At 38.8% G+C, this 21,808-nt stretch overlaps 2 protein-coding genes across 4 annotated transcripts in view; both read left to right on the plus strand.

The window, feature by feature from the left end:
* The window catches only part of prkn (parkin RBR E3 ubiquitin protein ligase), a 168,044-nt gene extending 158,909 nt beyond the window's left edge, over positions 1-9,135 (plus strand). The window contains exons 10-12 of one of the 2 annotated variants that reach the window (XM_034005349.3): positions 4,711-4,797; positions 7,469-7,586; positions 8,198-9,135. In XM_034005349.3, the coding sequence (XP_033861240.2) occupies positions 4,711-4,797; positions 7,469-7,586; positions 8,198-8,307 (315 nt within the window). In that variant the 3' untranslated portion in view covers positions 8,308-9,135. Of the gene's footprint in view, positions 1-4,710; positions 4,798-7,468; positions 7,667-8,197 lie in introns of both variants that reach the window. The other variant, XM_059024659.1, reaches the window with a different exon arrangement.
* A 2,479-nt stretch (positions 9,136-11,614) lies between these two features.
* agpat4 (1-acylglycerol-3-phosphate O-acyltransferase 4 (lysophosphatidic acid acyltransferase, delta)) overlaps positions 11,615-21,808 on the plus strand; it is a 29,149-nt gene continuing 18,955 nt past the window's right edge. The window contains exon 1 of one of the 2 annotated variants that reach the window (XM_034005377.3): positions 11,615-11,782. The gene's annotated coding sequence lies outside the window, so the exon portion shown is untranslated. Of the gene's footprint in view, positions 11,783-13,487; positions 13,591-21,808 lie in introns of those variants that run through there. The other variant, XM_059024664.1, reaches the window with a different exon arrangement.

The raw sequence follows: 21,808 nt of genomic DNA on the forward strand, positions 1-21,808 counted from the left end.
TTGATGTATGGTGTATAACAAACACAGTGACCTTTCCTGCTCACTGCCTGAGACAAGTCACTGGTGTTGTTTCTGATGTAAAATGGCTTGTTTCTCTGTTTGCTTGTCCTGACAGCAACTGGTGATTGAAGAGGAAGGCAAAGAAGCTCATTCTAAGGTCCAGAGGAGCTGATGCTAATAATGACCCTTCATATCTTTTCTGTAAAATCTTTTTTTTGTTTTTTGTTTTTTAAATGTAATTGACTTTGCACTGTGCTGTTTGCTTTGGCTATTTGACTGATGGTTTCCTTTTCTGAGTTGAAACTACAATATAGACCCGTAAGGTTGAAGTGGACACCTTGTTTGAACCAAAAGTTTAAATGAATGTGCTTCATTAGGGACAGTAAGGAAATAAAGTTAGAAACAGAAAACAACCCATTGCTCAGCAAAAGAGCTACACCACATGACCATATGACTGTGCACTATAAAAGCAGTATTTACCTGTTATTTTGTTAATCCTAAAAATTTCAAGATCTGATAGTGATAGTGGATGCCAGATTAGCTGGCTCATCATGCATCCTATACTGTAACTAGGGCTTCTGTTTTTTGGGTTTTATTAATTGTATTTTTCCGGGGCTTTCGTTTTTGATATACTGTATGAAATTAGTGTTTCGGTGACTTTACAAAATACTTGAGCGGTTTTTTTTGTCAAGATATGTATAGTAGTAACTCGACAGTACTCGCACACTTAAGTTGTACCTTCTTTCCTTTGCTGTCTTCCATAATGAAATCCCTATGGTCACATTCTTCTGGGGTTTTGTGTGTACACATTTTTGTGCATTTCGCCACAATTCTGTTTTAAATCCTCCGTATTTTAACTGTAATACATCTTTAAATCCCTCTAACAAGCCTCCATCCTGATTGTAATCTCGTTTCAAATCTCACAAGCGGAGTCTCCAATAGAAATGTAGGAATGTGCTGTCATTCAGTAGTTGGGGCGGGTTTAAAGTATTCAGAACGAATCAATGATAGATGCAAGTCAGGAAGGCGGGACATTGCCCATCAGCATTGGGAAATGTATTTATTATTATTTTTGTAGAAAGGTTTTATTTTTTAATGGGAAAAGGGTAAAGTCAACATGAATTAATTAAACATTTCCACAGTTTTTCCAGTGTTTATTGGCTAGCCACTGATTTAATTGGGTTTTATTGGTTAAAACCGAAAATCAGAAGCCCTAACTGTAACCTACAGTAATGTAATACATTTTATAGCTGCTGGAAACACTGATGTGCTCACTACACACAGGGGATGCATTGAGTGTGGAGTATCACAGTTTTAAGTGAAAACAAATGTTTTAGACCCAATAAGCTATACAAGCACCTTCCATGCATGCTTTTCACATGGACTCATGTTAAACGTTGCCAGGCTTGTACATCTTAAGATTGAAAAAGGACTTGATTCTTAAATACACGTATACACGTATGCGCACACACACACACACGCACACACGTCGTGTGTGTGTGTGTGTGTGTGTATATATATATATATATATATATATATATATATATATATATATATATATATATATAAAAGGTTTTTTTAAAAAATGTACACTTTTTTTATAGATTAAAAAATAAAAGATGAATCTCTTTTAAAATTAAATTGTGTAATTTTTTTTTTAAAAACTTTTCTTTCATATGCCTGCAATATTGTACACTGCAGTTATATAATGTGTTAATTAAGCAAATAACATCCTAGCATGCTTAGGGTCATGTATAAAAATGCTGGACAGGCCTGGTTGTCTATAATTATGGCTAGCATGGCTGCAAGAGGAGTCCTCAGCGACTTTGAAAGAGGGGTGGTTGTTGGGGCGTGTTTGGCAGGAGCTTCAGTGACCAAGACAGCTCAACTTACTGATGTTTAACGAGCAACGGTGTCTAAGGTGATGTCGGCATGGAACTCCGAGGGAAAGACATCATCAGCAAAGGGCAATAGTGGACGGAAGCGCATACTCCAGGATTGTGATATCCGTGCATCAATTCGAAGTGCAAGGCAAAACAGGCGAGCAACTACAGATCAATTGACTGCAAATTTCAACCTGGGGTGCGAGCAGCCAGTTTCATCAAAAACGGTCCGCCAAGAACTCCACAGAGCGGGATACCGTAGTTGCCCAACACCCTATTAAGTGACTTTACATTGGAGTTTCCATTTTTTTGTCCACTACCTGTATATATATATATATATATATATATATATATATATATATATATATATATATATATATAATATATGAGAGAGAGGTGTAAGATTCAAACTTAAAGGTTTAGAAAGCAGTTGCAGTATGATCTACTATGCTGTCACTATGCTTTATGTTTTATTCGAATTTGCTGTGCTTTTATTATAGTAAACATTTATAAGGGATGTCACTAGTCACTGTGATGTTTAAAATGTTCCCCAGAGGCAAAACTGCCTTGGAGGCTGATCAAATAGTATGTGCATATTTTATGCTAATCAGTATGACCGTCTTTTTCGTTTTTAATTAACCTGATTAAGAAGTTCAGGAACAAACCAGTTTTAGTGTCACACAGGATTATTCAGTGAATCAGTCTCTGCTTGTATTGTATGCTTTGTTCAGCTTCAGTGCAGGGATAAATAATAACCTTGTAGTTCTAACTTTATTACCCCACATCAATCGAATCACAGGCATTTTAAATTCTGGATCAGCCTCTAAAAAACATCTGTGACACAAAACTGCAACATGAATAACAGTTTGGTCCTCAGAGTTCTTATAAATGGATTCCAAATGTGGTTTGCCATTATGAGCTAACCTCGCGATTTAATGATGGCTTCAAATTCTAAAACTGTATTGGAACAACTGCTAAAGACAGGCTGCATGCACAATGTAAAATTCTATGTGGAAACCCAATAAAAACACTATTTGTATAGACTTTGGGGTCTTCTGACTTTTTGATAGAATGTACTTAAAGAACAAAAAAATATATAATTCTGAGCCTGCTTTAGTGATCCCTGTGTTTTTCTTTTGTCAATATTTGATTTGTATTAAACATTATATTTTCCAGTACTGTTTAATATTCCTGCAAATAGAGAGAGGCAGTAGACTGTACCTTTTATGATGTACTTGTATGCCCTGTGCTTGGCATAAGACAGCTTGCAATCACTGCAAATCCCCCATCTATCCCTTGTGGGACAGCAAGTTGTGTACAGCCCTCCTGAGTTTCATGCAGTGTGCAAAGTTGTTCCCCATGCCTTTATTGACATTACATGATAAGAACATATTGCCTTCCTGAGGTGAAGTGGACTGTACTGTAATGCAATCTGTGTTGCTTCTGTGACTTGCTCCATTTCATTGGGTTTTTTTTACCAGCTAGTCTGGCAGAAATGTGTTGACCTTCAGCTCTTGATCACATGATATACAGGCGCTCCTGCAGGATTTTGTATAATTGAGTCACGGGTGCAAGTAACTGATAGGAACTACTTTTAGAAGTTAACTGCATTTCAAAACCAGAGTGAAAACTGTGCCAAGGTTCCAACTATAACACCCTAAAGGTCCAGTACAGCTTTGCATAGAGTTCTGTACAAACAGGTGATCATCTTAATATGATGGAGACCAAGCCCATAGCAGATTCAGTCCTGAGAGCAGTTCCTAAACCTAAACATGCAACATTGCTTTGCTTTGCAACCCAGCACAATGGAAGAGTAGCATCTAAAATCAATGCTAAGACAATTAAATAAAACAGCAAGATATTTTAGCACTTCTGCTATTAATAATTATAATGCATGAAACATAGTTTGCTAATGGAATTAATCCTGGATACCAAATCCACACTACATTAGCACACTTGTGTAAACACTAACAAACAAGTCTTTGAGAACATTCATTCCTTGTCAGTTCTATATTGTACAGTTGACAGATCGGAAATCATCCCTCATCACCACTAATCACATCAGTTTTATGAATAGAACCCATCGATTAATACTTTCTTCCTAAAAGGGTTAAGTGTCAATTAATCAATTAGGCACTTATTGGCCCTGCCAATGTATCAATTTGCTGAGTCTGTCAATCAACATATGCTTTGTAATTAGTTACCAGTAAAGACAATGAAAGCCATCAAGTCCTGTGCTGTTTGAAAGTATAGAAACGTCACTATATTGCAGAGACGTTGGGACGAGGATATTCTTTTGGTGTTATAGGCCAGAGCTAGTTTTGTTCTTTAATTACATTTAAAACAGATCTTGCTATCCGCATTTCAAAATTGGTTGCAATTACAAGCCAGTTACACATACACCAATACGCAATCTGCCCAAAAGTGGCCATCTTTTGTGCAGCAATTGGTCTGCTGGTGTTCCTTCTACGGCTCTGCATTTGGCTCTGGTAATCTGAAGCTGGGTTTATACCTTACAGCTGGGGTCTCCAATCCCGGTCCTGGAGAGTTACAGGGTATTCTGGTTTTCATTTCAACCGAGCTCTCGTTTATTTAATTAAACCAGTTATTGGCTTAATTAGTCAAGATTAACAGGTGTTCCAGATCTTTAGCCTCTGATGATGTAAAGAGACCTAGAACACCTGCAGGATTGGGGCTCTCCAGGACCAGGCTTGGAAACCCCTGCATTACAGGGTCTGGCTGGATGCCTGTATTACAGGGCTTACTCTGGAGCTGTTTGAACCCTCACAGCTCTGTACAAATCAATATGTTTTGTTTTCATTTCCAGTTTGTGTTCTGCCGTGAATGCAAGGAGGAGTATCATGAAGGGGACTGCAGCGCCACCCATAGGTGGGAGAGAGGTGTTGACATGCAGGTATGCTATATGGACTAATGTCAGATTTCAGTAACGCACCCACTTTGAACTTTTATTTCAGAATGTTATTGATGAGTGAAGGATGTTGCAGAGCTGGTAAAGCCTGGGTGGGTGACCTGATCTTCGGGGTGTTGACAGAATGTCTTGAAGGCGATACATGTACCCCCAAGCTATGCATTGCCACCACAGCTATTGGAATGCTGGAGAGAGGCCGAACACAGCTTCATGTTGCAGCTCAGAGAAAGTGTGAACAGTAGTGTGTGAACCTGCTAGCAACGTCACAGCCATCGCAGTTTACGATCCTTTTAGAAGGCGTATTAAGTGGCTTACTCAATGTCCTTTACTGTCCAATACAGTGATGGTTCCCTATCAAATACGAAATGTAACCATTAACGAATGGATGTTTACCTGTAAAGATCCCTGAACCTGAATAGAATACCAAAGCTGCACTTTTAGTTTACTAATTACACGTAAGTTTTGCACACAGTCTGTTGCTTATTCCTTCCCATAGCGGTCTTGTGCCCCGCGTGGAGCCGGCGGTTTCTGCCGCCCCTTCCAGGGATCAGGCAGCTTAAATCGGCTGCTAATAGCTCTGGCTGGAATTAAAAATAAAAATAAATAAAAATGTTCATTTTTGGAACAATATTGTTATTTTCTGAACAGTAATTGTTTTGTTACTGTTTTTGTGAGAATATTGTCTTGCGCAGAAGACAAGCACAGTTGCTGGGCTCGCATTGACTAATAAAAAATAAAACTTTGTGTACAAGTTTATTATTATTTGAATTATTATATTGTGATTACTGTTTACTGTGAGAGCTTCTCTTGTGTTTGTATTTTTGGTTTAAAATAAATAAATAAAAAATAGCATGGTTACAGATGCTGGGCTCAGCAGCTGTGCTTTGATACGCGCTTTAGGTAGATTTGGTTCTCCATAACAGGAGACGGGGACCCGCTGGCGATAGATGCCTTTGCACACCAGTGGCCGAGGCAGCTTCTGTATGCCTTTCCACCGCTCGCCATGCTCCTGCTGTGTCTAGAAAAAAACAGGCAGGACCAGGCCAGGGTGCTATTAGTAGCTCCTTACTGGCCCAGGAGACTTTGGTTTTCAGCTTTGGTGCAGCTCCTGAACGACCAGCCTTGGAGCCTGCTCAATCGCTGCGATCTGCTCAGTCAGGCACGGAGGACCTTATGGCATCCCGACCCATCGAGCCTGCAGCTCTGAACGGCTGCATTTAAGCTGCCTGGGTCTGTCCAGTAGGGTCATTGACACCCTGCATAATGCCAGAGCAGCATCCACACATTCCCAGTACAAGTACAAGTGGGGCGTCTTTCAGACGCGTCGTCTGCCTCATGGGTTTTACCCCACAATTTGTCCCATGGCAGTAATACTGCAATTTTTGCAGGACCTATTTGACGAGGGGAAATCCCCATCCACGTTAAAGGTCTACCTGGCAGCCATTTCGGCCTGCCATGTCAAAATTGACTCGGTCTCCCCAGGAGCTCACATCCTGGCGGGGCAATTTTTGAAAGGAGCTCGGTGGCTTCGGCCGCCTCTGAAGAATATTGTTCCTCGCTTGAGGCTTAACGTAGTGCTTGAGGAACTCATGAAGCCTCCATTTGAGCCCTTACATTCATCTGAGCTGAAATTTTTGTCACTTAAAGCGGCTTTCTTACTTGCTCCGCTAAGCGAGTGAGTGAGATGCAAGCATTTTCAATTGCAAAAGCCTGCTTAACTTTTTCAGATGCCAGGACAAAGGTTACGTTTCGTACCAATCCTGTTTTTTTGCCTAAAACTCCACATCAAGCAGTCTGTGGAATTGAAGGCTTTCCTTTACAGTCTGACAGGTAGCGACGGCTCCATACGCTTTGCCCTGTGCAGGCGCTAGCTTATTATGTGGAAAGCACACAAAGTTGGAGGCAGTCAGAACAGTTTTTTGTCTATTATAGGGCTAAGTCCCATGGGCAAGCCCTGTCTAAACAGAGGCTATCAAAATGGATAACAGAAACAGTCAGGACTCCAGATGAGCGAGCCAACTTGCCCCCTCCAGAAAAGCTTACTGCCCATTCCACCAGGGGCATGGCAACTTCACCATTCTGTGATCATCAGAAATTAAACCATACATTAACAGTAATTGTACGTACATGTATTAAATAATATGAAGTGTGCCTGTATTCTGTATTCTAAAGTGCATTCTCCATGAAGCTGAAAAAAAGGAAAACATGATTAAGTAAGAATGCATTTGCAGTACACAGAAAATCATAAAATACAACAGCACCCTCTAGTTATCAAGAAGTGGGATTGTAGTGTACGTCAGTGCATTAAACTGCTGTAGAAACAGTTCCAGTTATTTATTTTTTTCCAGGGCTGAAATGAAATTATGAGCATTATATACTGCACACGTACCTCTAGATTCTGTATTGCATTTTAAAATTTAAAAGGCACCTCAAAGCTTAGATCTGTGAGGGCAAGCAATTATAGTTGGACACACATAATCGGATAACTGGTAAGAATTAAAATATTAAGAAAATGAGATGGTATTAAGTATCTGCACTAATGGATCACAACCTGTTATCTACACTTTTAAATACAGACACTAAATGCTAAAATGCTGCTACTCTGTAGCAATGGTTGCAGGGCTTCAATTGTGACGTGATCCTTCTTCATTGACAGGGGTATGTTACTGATGAGGAAGCCGCCAGGCATGCCAGGTGGGAGCAGGCTTCACGAGACACTATTTTGGAAACCACCAAGCCCTGCCCCAAGTGCCACGTCCCAGTGGAGAGAAGCGGTTTGTACTCACCAGCAACGCTTAGACCAGGGGTGGGCAATTCCGGGCCCTTTGGAGCCGTTCTGCACACGGTTTAACTGGTAGAGTGAGATAATGAGCTGCTAGAACCTGTCTGGTTCAATTAAACAATTAAGAGCCTGGTTGGAACAAAGACCTGGACTGGAAAGGCTCAGTTGCCTGTACTTGGCTGAGATTAACGCAGATTTAGAACTTCGACTAGAGAGCAAGATATTCTGTGCCTGATCATTGATACTTTTATGACTTGTATGGAGCACAGTAATACACAGTCATCCATACAAAACTTCAAAATGCTCAATCAGTATATACATATATAACATTTTGGCTAGTGTTTTCTTTAGTGTACAAAGAGTCTATCCTTTATCCTGTATTTTATAGCAGTGTTTTATTTTTGTTTGTTTGTTTTTTACCTTAGTATTACTGGAGCTTGGTTATTCGTCGTATGACAGTTGTGTTGAATTGAAGAATGAATTAATACCTGTAACAGAGTTCGACCTCAGAAGTGTTGTCTATACAATGATACGAATAGCCTTTATGGAGTGTTGAATGCCTTCTCTTTCATTATTGATGCGTCTCCGCTGTGTCTCTCCCAGGTGGATGCATGCACATGGTCTGCCCGCGAGCTCACTGCAGATTTGAGTGGTGCTGGCTCTGCAGTGTCGAATGGAACCGGGAATGCATGGGGGATCACTGGTTTGGCTGAACACAATATTAGGAAGACTGCCTACGCAGGTTGTACCTCGAATCCTCGTTTTACAAAGGTATACAAAGCATGTCAAATTGAGTAACTAGCGGCACTACAGTTTCTCTGCGTTTCTTAAACTCAGTGGTTCAGATTTTATTTTATCACAATCATGTTAAGATTGAGCCTGGCTGCATATTTATTTTAATATCAAGGCAATTTAATATCAATGCAAACTGTTAAATAAGCACAGGACCTGGCAATCGTATGTTATTTGTAAATTAAAGTTATGTTACCTCAGGTTTGTGTTTTACAAGCTATAGAAAATTGCTGTCATTCAGTATCACAAATGCACAAAAGTAAAAAAAAAAATCTAAATCAGTCTGTAAATAGTTACAAGACATATATGTGATGAGTTCATTAGATGCATGATTTCAATGCTGTATTTCATACAAATAATCTGAAGGTCAAGTATATTAAACTGTCATACTGTAAATGAATGTGAGACTCATGCATGTTCAATAGTCTCCTCCTGTCTTCTGCAAAACCTCGAAAGACCACTAGATGTCACCAGTCACAAACCTTAGATTTTGTTACACAGGATATTGCAAGTGCATAACTCTTAATCAGTTGTTTAAAAAATGCATTCAGGTTTGTCAAGGCTTGAATATGGTCTGTGCTGGAGTTGAAATCATCAGAACTTAATCAGAGTGCAGTGATTTTTAAAAAATTGTAATTTTGTCAATTTCATTTGTTAAAACGCACAATGTATTACTCAAAGAAATTTTACATTGTACTGTACAGTAGTTAAAAAGAAATAAAAAACTAAATTAAAAAAAGTTATGGGATAATGAGTATTTTGTGTGTTTGTTTTTCAAATTACATTTTATGTGATCATTCCAAAAGGAAGCACCTGATCAGAAACCAAAATGTGTTATTTCTTCTTATTATTTTGTAAAAATGGGATTAACTGCAATAGATTGTATATGGGACATTTCTCTTGAACCCATGTAATATAATGTGGCACGTTCCTTTAATTGTAGCCTTGGCATGGTTATAGCTCTTTCTTGCGCCTAAAGGTCTCAACAAAATGCAGAAGCACACTATGAACACAATATAGTATTCTATCTTATTTTCAAAACATGAAAAATCTGCTTTTTGGACATCTTAAAAGTTGTGCAAAAGAAGTTCCTTTTTACAGTAGTTGAGCAATCGCTTGGGGAATGTGTGGTAACATGGGATAGTAGTTTATTACAATGAAATATAACCTTAAAGCAATAAAACCGCTAGTAATGTTATCCAGTAATATTTAACAACTGGAATTCACTTGCATTGGGATTCCAAATCCTGCTGCCCTGCAACAAGACACAGTACAGTTTGGATAAGTCATAAAGAGGCCACAGAGACTGTAGCCTCTCGCCGAAATCACTTATTCAGTTGAAGAATGGAATCACACATAAATTACTTTTTTTTTTTTTTTTTTAAAGACCAAAACACTAGTCCTATAATAGGTGTAACCATAGTGTGCATCTAATGAGTGTACAACTGTCTCGCTAGTCTGTCTCAGAATTATTGTCTTGCACACTTTAAACTCCCTGTAGTTTTAATTATTAGGTTTCTTATAAAACAATATCAAACCGTAGAAACTGTGTAAGGATGTTTATAACAAAAAAAGTGTTACTGATACTGCTCCACACTTATGGTGATTCCAGGTATGCTCTGTTAGGCTCCATCAGAGCTCTTTGTAGACCAAGGCACTTTCTAGAAGATGATTGCCTGGACATTTTAAACAGACCTACCAAATTAATACATGTAACATGCCCCCTTAACTGCTATAACTTCAGCACTCTGGAACCCTTTGCAAATATCCTATGTAACATGGACTTGTAATGCTGTACGTTGAAGAGATATTTGGCTAATGGCAGTGGTGGGAAGTTTCTTACCTGCTATAATCTGTTGTTTGGAGAGATAAGGGTTTATTGCTGTTCCAGTGACTCATTGTGCAGGATTGCCATCATTTCCTTTTATATATATATATATAAACATCATGTTTTTTTTGTTTGTTTTATTGATTTGTTTTTTTGTGTTTTGTTTTTTTGCTTTCTTCTTCTAAAACCCACCAATAACATTATGATCCTGACAATATTTTTCTGTTTTGCAATAGACGTTTGAATAAAGCTGTTGCTAAAATTAGCTGCATGATGTCATACTAATATGACCAATGTATTCTTGTAAAAGTACATGTGTGTACTTCCCTGTTGGAAGGGTGGAGATGCTGTCCATTAGCAAACGGAACTACAGATGGATGAAGCATACTCAAACTGCTGACAGTGTTCCAAAAGTTTCAGCCCTCTGCCAGCCAGTAGAAAGTTCTGGAGCTGCATCTGTGTCGACAGATTTCTGTTTACAGCATTTTCCATTTTCAAATAAAAAGAAAAAAATATCAAATTAGCTCAACAAACGTGCTTTGTGTGTTTTTTTTTCTCTTATTTTCTGACTGGCTGATGATCTGCTGCCAAAAATAGAGCAAGTGCTGACACTACTGAATGTGACATTCACATAGACCTGTTGATGTGTTCATCTTCAATCGGTTTAATCGAGTTCTTGGCATAACCAAGAGGCCTTCATCTCAAAGTACGAGATGGTTTATAGGGAATAAGTAACTCATGCAGACAGGCAGGTCCTAGAACCATGAACAGCCTTGTGCATGAGAAACAGCGTTTTGAAATCAGTGCACTGCTTCACAGGAAGCCCGATGCAGTGACCTTAAAACTGGGGAAATACAGTATGGCAACGTTTTTTTTTTCATTCTTTAAAACAAAATGCTGGATTTTGATTTACTGCATTTCAAGTTTTTTATTAGTTGGTTTCAAAAATAAATTATGAAAACAGTATATAAAATCAAATGCTTCACATATTCGCGTTCACTTATGCAGCCCAGCTGTATCGCTGGCCTCTCTCTGCCACATTTTTTTTTTATTGTATTGAGTAATGCTAATAATAAGGACGTCAACAGATCCCCCTGGCAATATTGAGATCTGCCACTTATGCAAAGACAGACAGAACTGCATCTTCTGTAAATGGTCGTGCCGGGATCCTTTACCGGCATAGCTGTGAGGACTTTAAGTATTTCTTCCTGCACAGTTCAGTTTGTGCTTTATGCCAGAAGCTAAGCCACACCTCTCCCCAAATATAAACTAGTTAAACAGCTCCTTCCTTATCCAAACCATGAGTTACGTTGTTCTAGCAAGCCCTCAGGTTCCTTAGAGTCTTGCAGCATAGCTTTAAAAGGAAGTGACACGCTGGGGATAGACGTCACCTCAATGCCCAGTAAATTCTGGGTGGAGTTTCTCTGCTGTGGGTGGTGGGTGAGGGAGCTGGTTTGAACTGCTCATCTGAAATAGAGCCGGCACTACGCTCTCCATCTCGCAATCCCTCCCTTCTTCTCCTCCACTGGGATTCTTAAGTGCATGTGGCAAGGACCAAAAGACACAAGGTATGTGACAGTTTCTTTTTTTGCGTGTGTGTGTGGGTGTGATTTCCATGCTGAAGTAATTTGCTACAAAGACGTACAAAAGCCTGACGATAGCAGCAGAAACCGTCTGAGATCTACGTGTGGTAAAAAATATATGTTGGAACAAGAGGAATTTAGTTTGGATTCCGTATGTGTAAAGCATGTGAAATAAAAGTCTGAGGGAAAACAGGGTGAGGAAATGTAGATATCTGTAGTTTATCAGTTTCCATGGTAACCACAGATGACTGATGGCTGCAAATAAAATAGAAAGAAAGAAAAAAAACAAGTAAAAATGTAATTTGTATTTATGATACAACAAGAGAAGGTATGCAGGTTGTCTTGGGAACACATATTTCTATATTTGTGTCTTCTGTTTGGAAGTTGTTACAGAGTTATAGTTTCAATGTCTTATGATATTTATACTAGTGTCGTTCCAACAGCGTTATGTATTTTCACATTAAACCGTAAATAGCATCTGCTTAATTACTAAGGGGCAAGTCATGTGATGCCTAAAGAAACCAATCAGGGTTAAAAAGTTCAAGGTCAATGTCGTCTACTACTGTAGTCTAGCGTTCTGGCTGCTTCTGGTAGCGTACTGCATACTAATCTGTTATTTTACACTGTTTGGTAAACAATGCAAATCTGAATAGATTAAAGCGCCACTCCTGGTCTACCAGACTTAGTAAATGCAAGTTAAAGTTATCACGTTCATCAAAGAGGTTAGATATACTGTAGAACTCTCAGTTAACGCATGCAGGCGCATCACACAGGTGGAGGGCGGGAGCGAACCCGGGACCTCTAGCACTAAAGCATAGCGCCAATACCGCTGTACAAAAGAGCCGGCTCATTTGCAAGGAGAGTGTATAGGGTTATGTCTTCGTGTGTGATTAAGTCACCTACCAGCCCTGCTGCTGCCTTCCCCCGTCCGCGCTACACTCTCCCCTGCCAGCCTCAAGTTCGTCCAGGACTTGCTCACCAGGCTACGGTCCGACGAGTGCGTGCCGAGGTACCTGCATCCCACTACTAACACCAATGTAGCGATTTCGGTTAACGCATGCGGGCGCATCACACAGGGCAAAGCAATCCACACACAGGCGGAGGGCGGGCACGAACCCGGAACCTCTCGCACTAAAACATAGCACCGATACTCTGTTTTACCACTCTGGGCAGCAGTGTGGAGTAGTGGTTAGGGCTCGGGACTCTTGACCGGAGGGTTGTGGGTTCAATCCCCAGTGGGGGACACTGCTGTTGTACCCTTGAGCAAGGTACTTTACCTTGATTGCTCTAGTAAAAACCCAACTGTATAAATGGGTAATTGTATGTAAAAATAATGTGATATCTGTATAATGTGAAATAATGTATAATGTGATATCTTGTAACAATTGTAAGTCGCCCTGGATAAGGGCATCTGCTAAGAAATAAATTATATATTATATATTATATACAAAAGAGCCGTCTCCTTTGCAAAGAGTGTATATCGGGCTTATGTCCCCATGTGTGATTATGTCACCTACCAGCCCTGCTGCTGCCTTCCCCCATGCACGCTACAATACAAAGGTGTCATATAGTGTTTAATTAAAGGGTTTGTCTCCTGTTTGTACAAAATGCCGCTAGCATTGTTGTAGACTAGTGTAGAGCAACTAGGAACACGTCAGAAAGCTACCAGACAACCTGTTTGTACAGCCTTTTGATCCTTTCTGCCTCAGTAACTCTGATGCTGTGAAGAAAATGTGAGCTGCAAATGAGCTGTCGGGAGGGAGCTTTGAACCCATAAACCTTCACTGCCCGAGGTTAGTTCTCAGACTGCAAACAAAACATATTGGCAAGCTAGGCTTGGGATAGGCAGACATATGCCATTTGTCATTTGCTTGAGTAAAGACTAAAACTGTGGAAATAACAAAAAATAGTTTATATAATAAATGTCACAAAATCCTAAAGGGAGCCATGATGCTTGATGCTCCCATGTAGTGTGTGCTGTTGGAAATGCATATTTGTGTACAACAGTTATCAATTGCTGTGAATGCAACAGAACCCGCAGTTTGTGGAGATTGGGGGGGGGGAAATTGCTTTGTTTTTATTCTCTATTAATTACATTCTATTCATTGAAAAAAGGCAAAACATAACCAGACCGTTATTGTTTTTATATATTGTTCTATATGTCAGCAGGGTAATGCTCCTGCGCAGGGGTAGGGGTGCAGGCAGGCATGAACGTGTTCAACACCAACCCTAAATAAAATGATATTCCTCTTATTGGTAAATTGATAAAACTGTGTTGAGAACTGTAAGAAAACGCATTTGAGAGCAAAATATTGAATGACATTTTTAACTTTTGTAACTGAAAAGGTGCCTGGGCTATGCCTTGTCAAGCCCAGAGGTGCCGGGGCTGAGCCCCAGCCAGCATCGGCACGAATTAACCACTGCACCAAGGTCTTGTATGTATACAATACAAAGAAAAACAGTAAAACGCTACTTTAAAAAAGGGCAGCATTAAAAACAAAGCACTGTAATACAGTATTTGGCAGTTTACAAAACAGCATTTAATTGTCGATACATAATAAGTAAGTGGGTTCCAAAGCCTTTATTGTGAGAGCACACGGTATGAGGTGTACAGAGCAATAGGGATAGTGCAGCTGTTTAGTCTTGCTTACAAGTCTCAAGCACATTTCTCTCTCATTCTCACTTCCTGTATCCCCTACATAATGGTTAACTCCAATCAATATACAGGAACTCTATAGTCCAAATGCAAATGTACATTAATTCAAACTTATTTTCTGTCCCACACAGTTCTCACTGTAATTTCTCAGTTCATGCCAAACGTAATCTGTACTATTAAATTGGTACCAGCATGTGTAAATGACACATGCCAGAGATCCATTGGTTAATAGAAGGTATTGTATCTTACAGGATTGGATATTATAGATTCCACAGCATGTGGCAATGTACACAGCTTTGGGTTTTCATTGGAAAGTGTAGTCTGCAAAACACATTCAAACTCATATTTTGGTTTCAAGACAGACTGCTGACGATTAAGGCAACTATATGAGGGAGATTTGCATTTTTAAACAAACTGTCTTGATTAAAGCCATGTGTTACAACTTGAGAAGATCCATCTATGTCTTCTAACCAGGAAGGAGGAAAAAAGAGCAAGTAGTACAGATGTTTTTGTAAAGGTTACTGCCATTGTCAAAACAAGTCGGCTCTAGATGTATTGTAGTTGTATTTATTTCAATCTCACATTATACTGCATCCTGTCCTGTAGCATTACAGGATGCAATCTAAAAATAAATACGTTTTAAGCTCATTTACTGTAAGTTAATACTGTTGCACCGTCAATGTGTTTTGCGTGATAATGGCAGAAAATGGTACGTATAACACTGAAGCAACATTATCTTAACCTCAGTAACAAGGCCACGAGAGAGAGAGAGAGAGAGAGAATTAAACCCCAAAAGGGTTACCAGCTAATATTATTCACCACACCTTGCAGCATATGTAAAACAGGATTAAACAGGCACCGAAGAGAAAAGTCCAATTAGTTTTGTGGTGAAAACCCAGCGGACACATCACAAAACCCCTGTGCATTATATCACAACTCCAAGGGAGAGGCCATTAGCTTTGTGGCAAATGCAGCGCTATGCAAAATATGTTCCCCCTGGAACATTTCATAGATCAGTTCAGTTAATGGGTGCTTTTACAACAAAAAAAGTCATTCCTTTGTCTCGTTGAAACATGTATAATGGAAACATATTAGTCAGGTAACAAATGTTTCATCATGTTTCAACAGTCTTCTATAGTGTAGAACGAATGTAGAAACGTTCGCTATCACACCCATTTCTACGAATGTAGAAACGTTCGCTATCACACCCATTTCTTTTAGTTATCTACAGTATTTGTTAAGACCTAATACAGTTTCATACATAATCAGCAAAAGGATAGTCTGGGGGGGACTATGTTTCGCATAAGGTGGGCACCTTATTTTATAGGGGGACTAGATTTCATAATTGAAATTTAGTACGGGGTACCATATTTCATAGAACAAGTTTCGCATGACAGCGGCATTCAGGCTGGCACTGAGAAGCACCTGCCTGTGGGCTCCAGCACAGTCCCTTATCAGTTAAAGTCCTAATTAATTCAAACAGAGGTAGGGCTGCTTTATTGCAAAACAAATATTTAAGGAACTAAGAAATCACATTCCCTATCGTTACATTGCCTTACAATGCTCCCTCGTTGTTTCACATTTCCACGATTCACAAAATGTATTCAGTAAACAGTTTGCCGATGTAGACATTACAAAGTTATGTTCTGTTTGAGTCCTTTTACTTAGTCACTGCCCTTCTATTTCTCAATTTCCTTGATGACAATTAAGCAACAAGTGAGCTCTGTACGCTCTTATCTAAGAAGTTATATTACTGACCTTTAAACTGACAATAAACAGTGTCACAAATTCAGTCCTGCAAGACACTCAGAACTCTTCACATTGGAATTTACAGTAATTGCAGGTTTGGCTGAAGAAGGTGTTGATAAAAGGGTTGTTTTTTGGGTCTGGGTGGTGATGCGAGACAGGCTGTGGTCTGAGAGAGATCAATGGGAGACAGTAATAGGGATTATGGTTGTACAACATCAGGTTACAAACCTGCAGAAAAAAAAAAAAAAAATCATAATAACAATAATAATCCTGAGACATATGAGTCTTATCTTATCAGGTTTTAGATCAGGCAAATTTCTACAGTTAGGTTTCAATGATCCTGTTGGTGATGAGTCAACAGTATGGGTCTTATGTGTTGTTGACAAATGAGTGTCGTCGCTATAATTTCGAAACAGCTGCTAATGCATGAGGGCTGTAACAAGGATGAACAATCAAATCATTTTCAGCTCCTCGCCTACACATCTGGGAAAGATTGGGTCTTGTAAACAGTAAAAAAAAATATTTTAATAAACTCCAGTGATCTTTTACGTTTATACTTGATGTAATGCTATTAGAATATTAGTCTTTTTTGAAAGGTTGCTGAAACTGTTGCAATATTCACTTTTCTTGGTATAAAAATAAATGTTTGCTTAGGTTCACCACGCAACCAAAACAGTAAGATGAAAATATTATTTTTTCTATATATAAAAAAAAATAGTTTAATTTAGTTTGCACTAATCAGGTTTTGTTGTGTGTGTAAGATCTGCCTTGAATGTCATATAATGTTTTCCAGAAGTGCAACTAATCAGAGGCTATCTAATCTACTAATCCAATATTCTCAATTGGTTTGTCCTGCTATACTGCTTTGAAAATTAAGGTTTAGTTTGCAGAATATTTACAGTTTCTTGTTTCAGAAGAACGGACCATTTCAATTTGTTCATTTCCCTCCATGACTGTGAAATTGTTACGAAAATGATTTCACTATAGATGCTGTGCGTGACCTTTTCTTTTAGTCTCATAGTAATACAGCAGACATATGCTGCCAGGAAGCACCACATGCCCTAGTGCTTGGAAGACATTTCTTATTCCCTTTTTTTTCTCATTACCATTACTAAAGTAAATTTGAACCATATGGTTTTGGGTATGAACAGTATAGTGTTTTAGCTAAAACTGTAATACCTGAAAAACATTCCACAGTACTTCTGTGACTGGAAACAATAAAACACGTTTGTCTCTGGGTATCTTGTTATACAGCTTTTACTCCCAAAATGTTCACTCACTTGTAAACCCTGATGTCTAAACTGGTTCAAGAAGTAGTTAGAAAGAACAGTGTGTAAACCAGTTATTTTTTAGTTTAATTAAGGGGTTTACTTTTTTTGTCAGTACAGAATAAACTGTGACAGAAGAAACTTGATAATGTAATGGTTTTGTTCGGTACACCACCCTATGGCATCAAACCTGGGATACAATACGTTTTGTGTGGTTTATTTCCATTCGCAATAGACATTAACCATTTATTATATGTTAATTTTACACACTGTATCCTTTGGTGGGGTTTTTTTGTCCGCTTGTTCTATTAAATACATCTTGGTGACACAGTCCTAAATAGTGTAATTAATCCGATAACCACTTACACCACTTTCTCTGTTCTTCCTGCTGTACCTTCTGTTCTGAAATAAACCAGATATCAAAAGGTTTTATTTATACACTGAGAAACCACAATGGTTAACTCCCTGTTCTCTCAACGCATCCTCCAGTTAATTGTATTAACATGCAGAATTTGTCATTTGTCAAAAACAAACAGCTTTTCCTTCATCTCCTGGCTGCTTTGAATGTTGCTAAATCAGTCAAATTGTACCGATTACCAACCAAACAATGTATTTAAATTAAACCACAGCAGCAGCATCTCCACCCCAGAGCAGTGCTGTCTGTGTGGAATGTGTCATCTGTTTGAAATGCGGTGTTCTTTTTAGATTCAGGAATGAAGGGGGAAGTTTAAAAAAAAAAAAAAACCTTTAATAATCATGCATTACAGTTTTGGAATGAGTAAAAATCACATCAAAGGCAAACAATAACACAGACAACTGTGCAGAAACTGTTAACAAGAGCAGTAAGATGATCAGAGCTACTGCTTACCAATTCACTTTTACATATTCACATTCCGTTTTAGTTTTCTTTGTAATTACACCTGTACAGGTGGGGGAGAGGGTTTCTGTTTTCATCTCTAGGCTGCTATACCATCCACCTCACAGAGGTATCAAATAGACAAGACTACTTTACAGAGAACCCCAGCTCACAAGAAGGGTCCTTGAGGCTGAAGGCACTGTGCCGTGACAATATCCCTTGTCATAGATTGCAGGTGAAGTATTAACACCAACATGCCCCCTGGAATGAGTCAGTCAGGCCTCATTAGAATCAGCAGCCCTTTAGCCTACAGATCTGATTCATGTATTGCAAACTTTTCTTTTTGAATCTAACTGTGAGCACTGGATGTGCACTAAGTTGAGACCCTGGATTATATTAAATTATATAATTAGGCGAGCGCAGGGAACAGCCTGATAAATTAACTGGCAATCATTTTAAAAGATCAATATAAGTTATTGAAACTGTCACATTTGTAAGGACAAATGTTTGCAGGAGGCTGTGTGGGCCAGTGGTTAAAGAAAAGGGCTTGTAACCAGGCGCTCCCCGGTTCAAATCCTACCTCAGCCACTGACTCATTGTGTGACTCTGAGCAAGTCAGTTAATCTCCTTGTGCTCTGCCTTGCGGGTGAGACGTAATTGTAAGTGACTCTGCAGCTGATGCATCGTTCACACACCCTAGTCTCTGTAAGTCGCCTTGGATAAAGGCGTCTGCTAAATAAACAAAATAAACAAATAAATAAAGTTCCTTGTTTTAATAGCATTGAGTAGGATGGTGTGAATGTAAGGTTTTAATTCCTAAAATGATATTCCAGTACTGAACCTAAACAGATATACAGTACTCTTACCATTTAAGTAATGCAGGCAGATATGAACAAAGAATTCAACACACCAGTTTGCCAACATTGCCTAAGGCATATCTAGAGATTTGCCACGGCTTTCCAAAGCCCCAGCAATTTTAACCAACTCACAATCTATTGTGTTGCTACAGTATCTCCATACTTTGATTTGCAGTATCCCTGCTGTTTATCATGCTTTTCCGGTTCATATGAAATGCATATTCTGTGCTTTACCGTACTTGGTATACCGCTGTTAATATGTGTACTTAGGTTAGGCCTGAAGTTCCCTCCCTTTATCACCTACACAAGCACACACCCTTACAAAGTATGTTTTCTGTGAGGTGACAGCTTTTGGAAACGTTTGAAATGTGAAGTGTTGAGCCCTCCAACTTAAACGTAGCTCGTCGTAAGAGGCTACGGAGGCTACGTGTAATTTTGTAAAAGTAAAAAAAGCTTACTTTATGTCATGCTTTCCAAGGTCTGCTGTATTACTATTGTAGCCTCAAAATGGGTGGGATTCTGTGCGTCTTCCACTGCAATCACCCTCTGTCTGTCAAGTTTTACTGTATTTGTATTGGCTACACGATGCAAGTTTGCGGCAAGCCTCTACCACTCTTAATTAGATTTAATCTTGACATGTCTGTTGCCAGGCAGGTTATGGGTCATGTGTGGCTACTCACTTAAGTTTCGATTTCCATACAGTACGTTGTAGATTTTTTTTTTTTTGTAATTTCATACGCCATTTTCCTCGGTTTCAATTGAGTAAAAAAGAAAACAAAATAATAAAGGTCATCCAAAGCCTAAATTGTAGCTTCTTCAACAGGGAGGACCAAAACAAAATTGCTGTTTTGGTACGAAAAAACGAGTATTCGCTGTTCGGTTTTTCAAACCGGCTCTTCATCTTCCCAGTGGGTTTCTGTGGGCTACAGTGATTTAAAAAATCTTCCACGGACTGTAAAACATTTTTTTTTTTTACAAATGACATCACTCAAGATTCATCAGTCAAGTAAGTTCACAATGCTTTTATTATATTCTGTTGCTTGCTTTATGAGCTGCTTGTACATTTAAGCGATAGTGCCCTCTCTGATGGCTCTACCGTGTGATACTTGACCGTGACGGGGGTTATGCATCCCGAGCCGAAGGCGCTAACGAAAGTCAAGGTCAGCTATCACACGGTACAGCCATCATCGAGAGGGCACTATCGCTATTAGAAAACAATTATTACCATTGTTTTCTTTTTAAAAAAAATACCTAGATTTAAAACCTAGATTTACCTTGACCTTGTACTGATTCGTCGGGTACCTTTCCGCTCAGTAAAGACATTCTAAGGAAATAGTCCCAAACATTTTTTAAAATCAAAACAAGGATGATATAAAGAGAAAAACAATGAGTTTTTATTTAGTAAATCAATTTTATTTTTTTTATTAACTTATTAGGATTTTAATGTATAATCTGGACATTGCCCATGGAATGACAGAGCAATTACTGGACAGTCCGTGTACGATGGAGTCTGAACTACCAAAACTCTAAAATACTTCAGCCAAAGCCTTTCTCTCCTGAATCTGTATATGAATGGAGCAATGTTACTGAACTGTCTGCGTCTTGCTTTGTTGTTGTTGAAAGATGCTGTGTCTGTGGCTCTGTCACTGTGCTCCAGTCGAGCTGACCGTTTGTGATGGGCTCTAGGCAGTTGCAGGTACAGGATTGGTTGCTTTCGTCGATGCAAAGTACTGATTGGCTGGTTTTGGTGGATAATAACATTAATTTGGACAAATTGTGTCTTTGTTTAGTATTTACTGTCCAATAGATGTGAACTACGCTTACAAATACAGCGAGTCAAAAAGAAAGCCAGCACTTGCACAGATTGATTTTAAATTGGACTCACAGTTGGTGCTGAGACGTTCCAGCGGGCATCTACCGTCTGTTAGACCTGAAAGCTGATTGGCTGACGGTACTGAATGGTTTTCTAATGAAATTACAAAGTACCTTTTAGAAACATGCAATGTTTTATGCATATAAAACTATATATATATATATATATATATATATATATATATATATATATATATATATATATATATATATATATATATATATATATAATATATATATATATATATTGTAACACAACAGGGAGGGGGTTAATATGCTCCCTGCCAAAATACTTTTGTTAATTGATGTTTTATTGTTAATTATCACCTGCATCTGGCTAAATTAGAGCCAGGTGCAGGGTATTTAAAGGGAGCAGCCAGTGCCTTCGGGGCTGCTGCTGTGTGAAGGAGCCAGATAGAAGGTGTACTCAATCGTAATGCCAAAGTTACGGTGTGAAAGCCTTTTTGTTGTTTTGTCAAAACTGTGTGTTTATTTTAACAGGTAAACAGCTTAGCTGTCCTGTTTTATTAGTTAGGTCCTGACAAGTGTGTAGTCAGTGCTTGTGCGCTGGATCATTTTTAAAGGTGCAACGAATGACCGTGAGTGGCAGCCGTGTTACTATATATATATATATATATATATATATATATATATATATATATATATATATATATATATATATATATATATACACACACACAGTGGCTCTCAAAAGTATTCACCCCCCTTGGACTTTTCCACATTTTATTGTGT

This window comes from Acipenser ruthenus, chromosome 5 (assembly GCF_902713425.1).
Source record: "Acipenser ruthenus chromosome 5, fAciRut3.2 maternal haplotype, whole genome shotgun sequence".
NCBI classification, from domain to species: Eukaryota; Metazoa; Chordata; class Actinopteri; order Acipenseriformes; family Acipenseridae; genus Acipenser; species Acipenser ruthenus.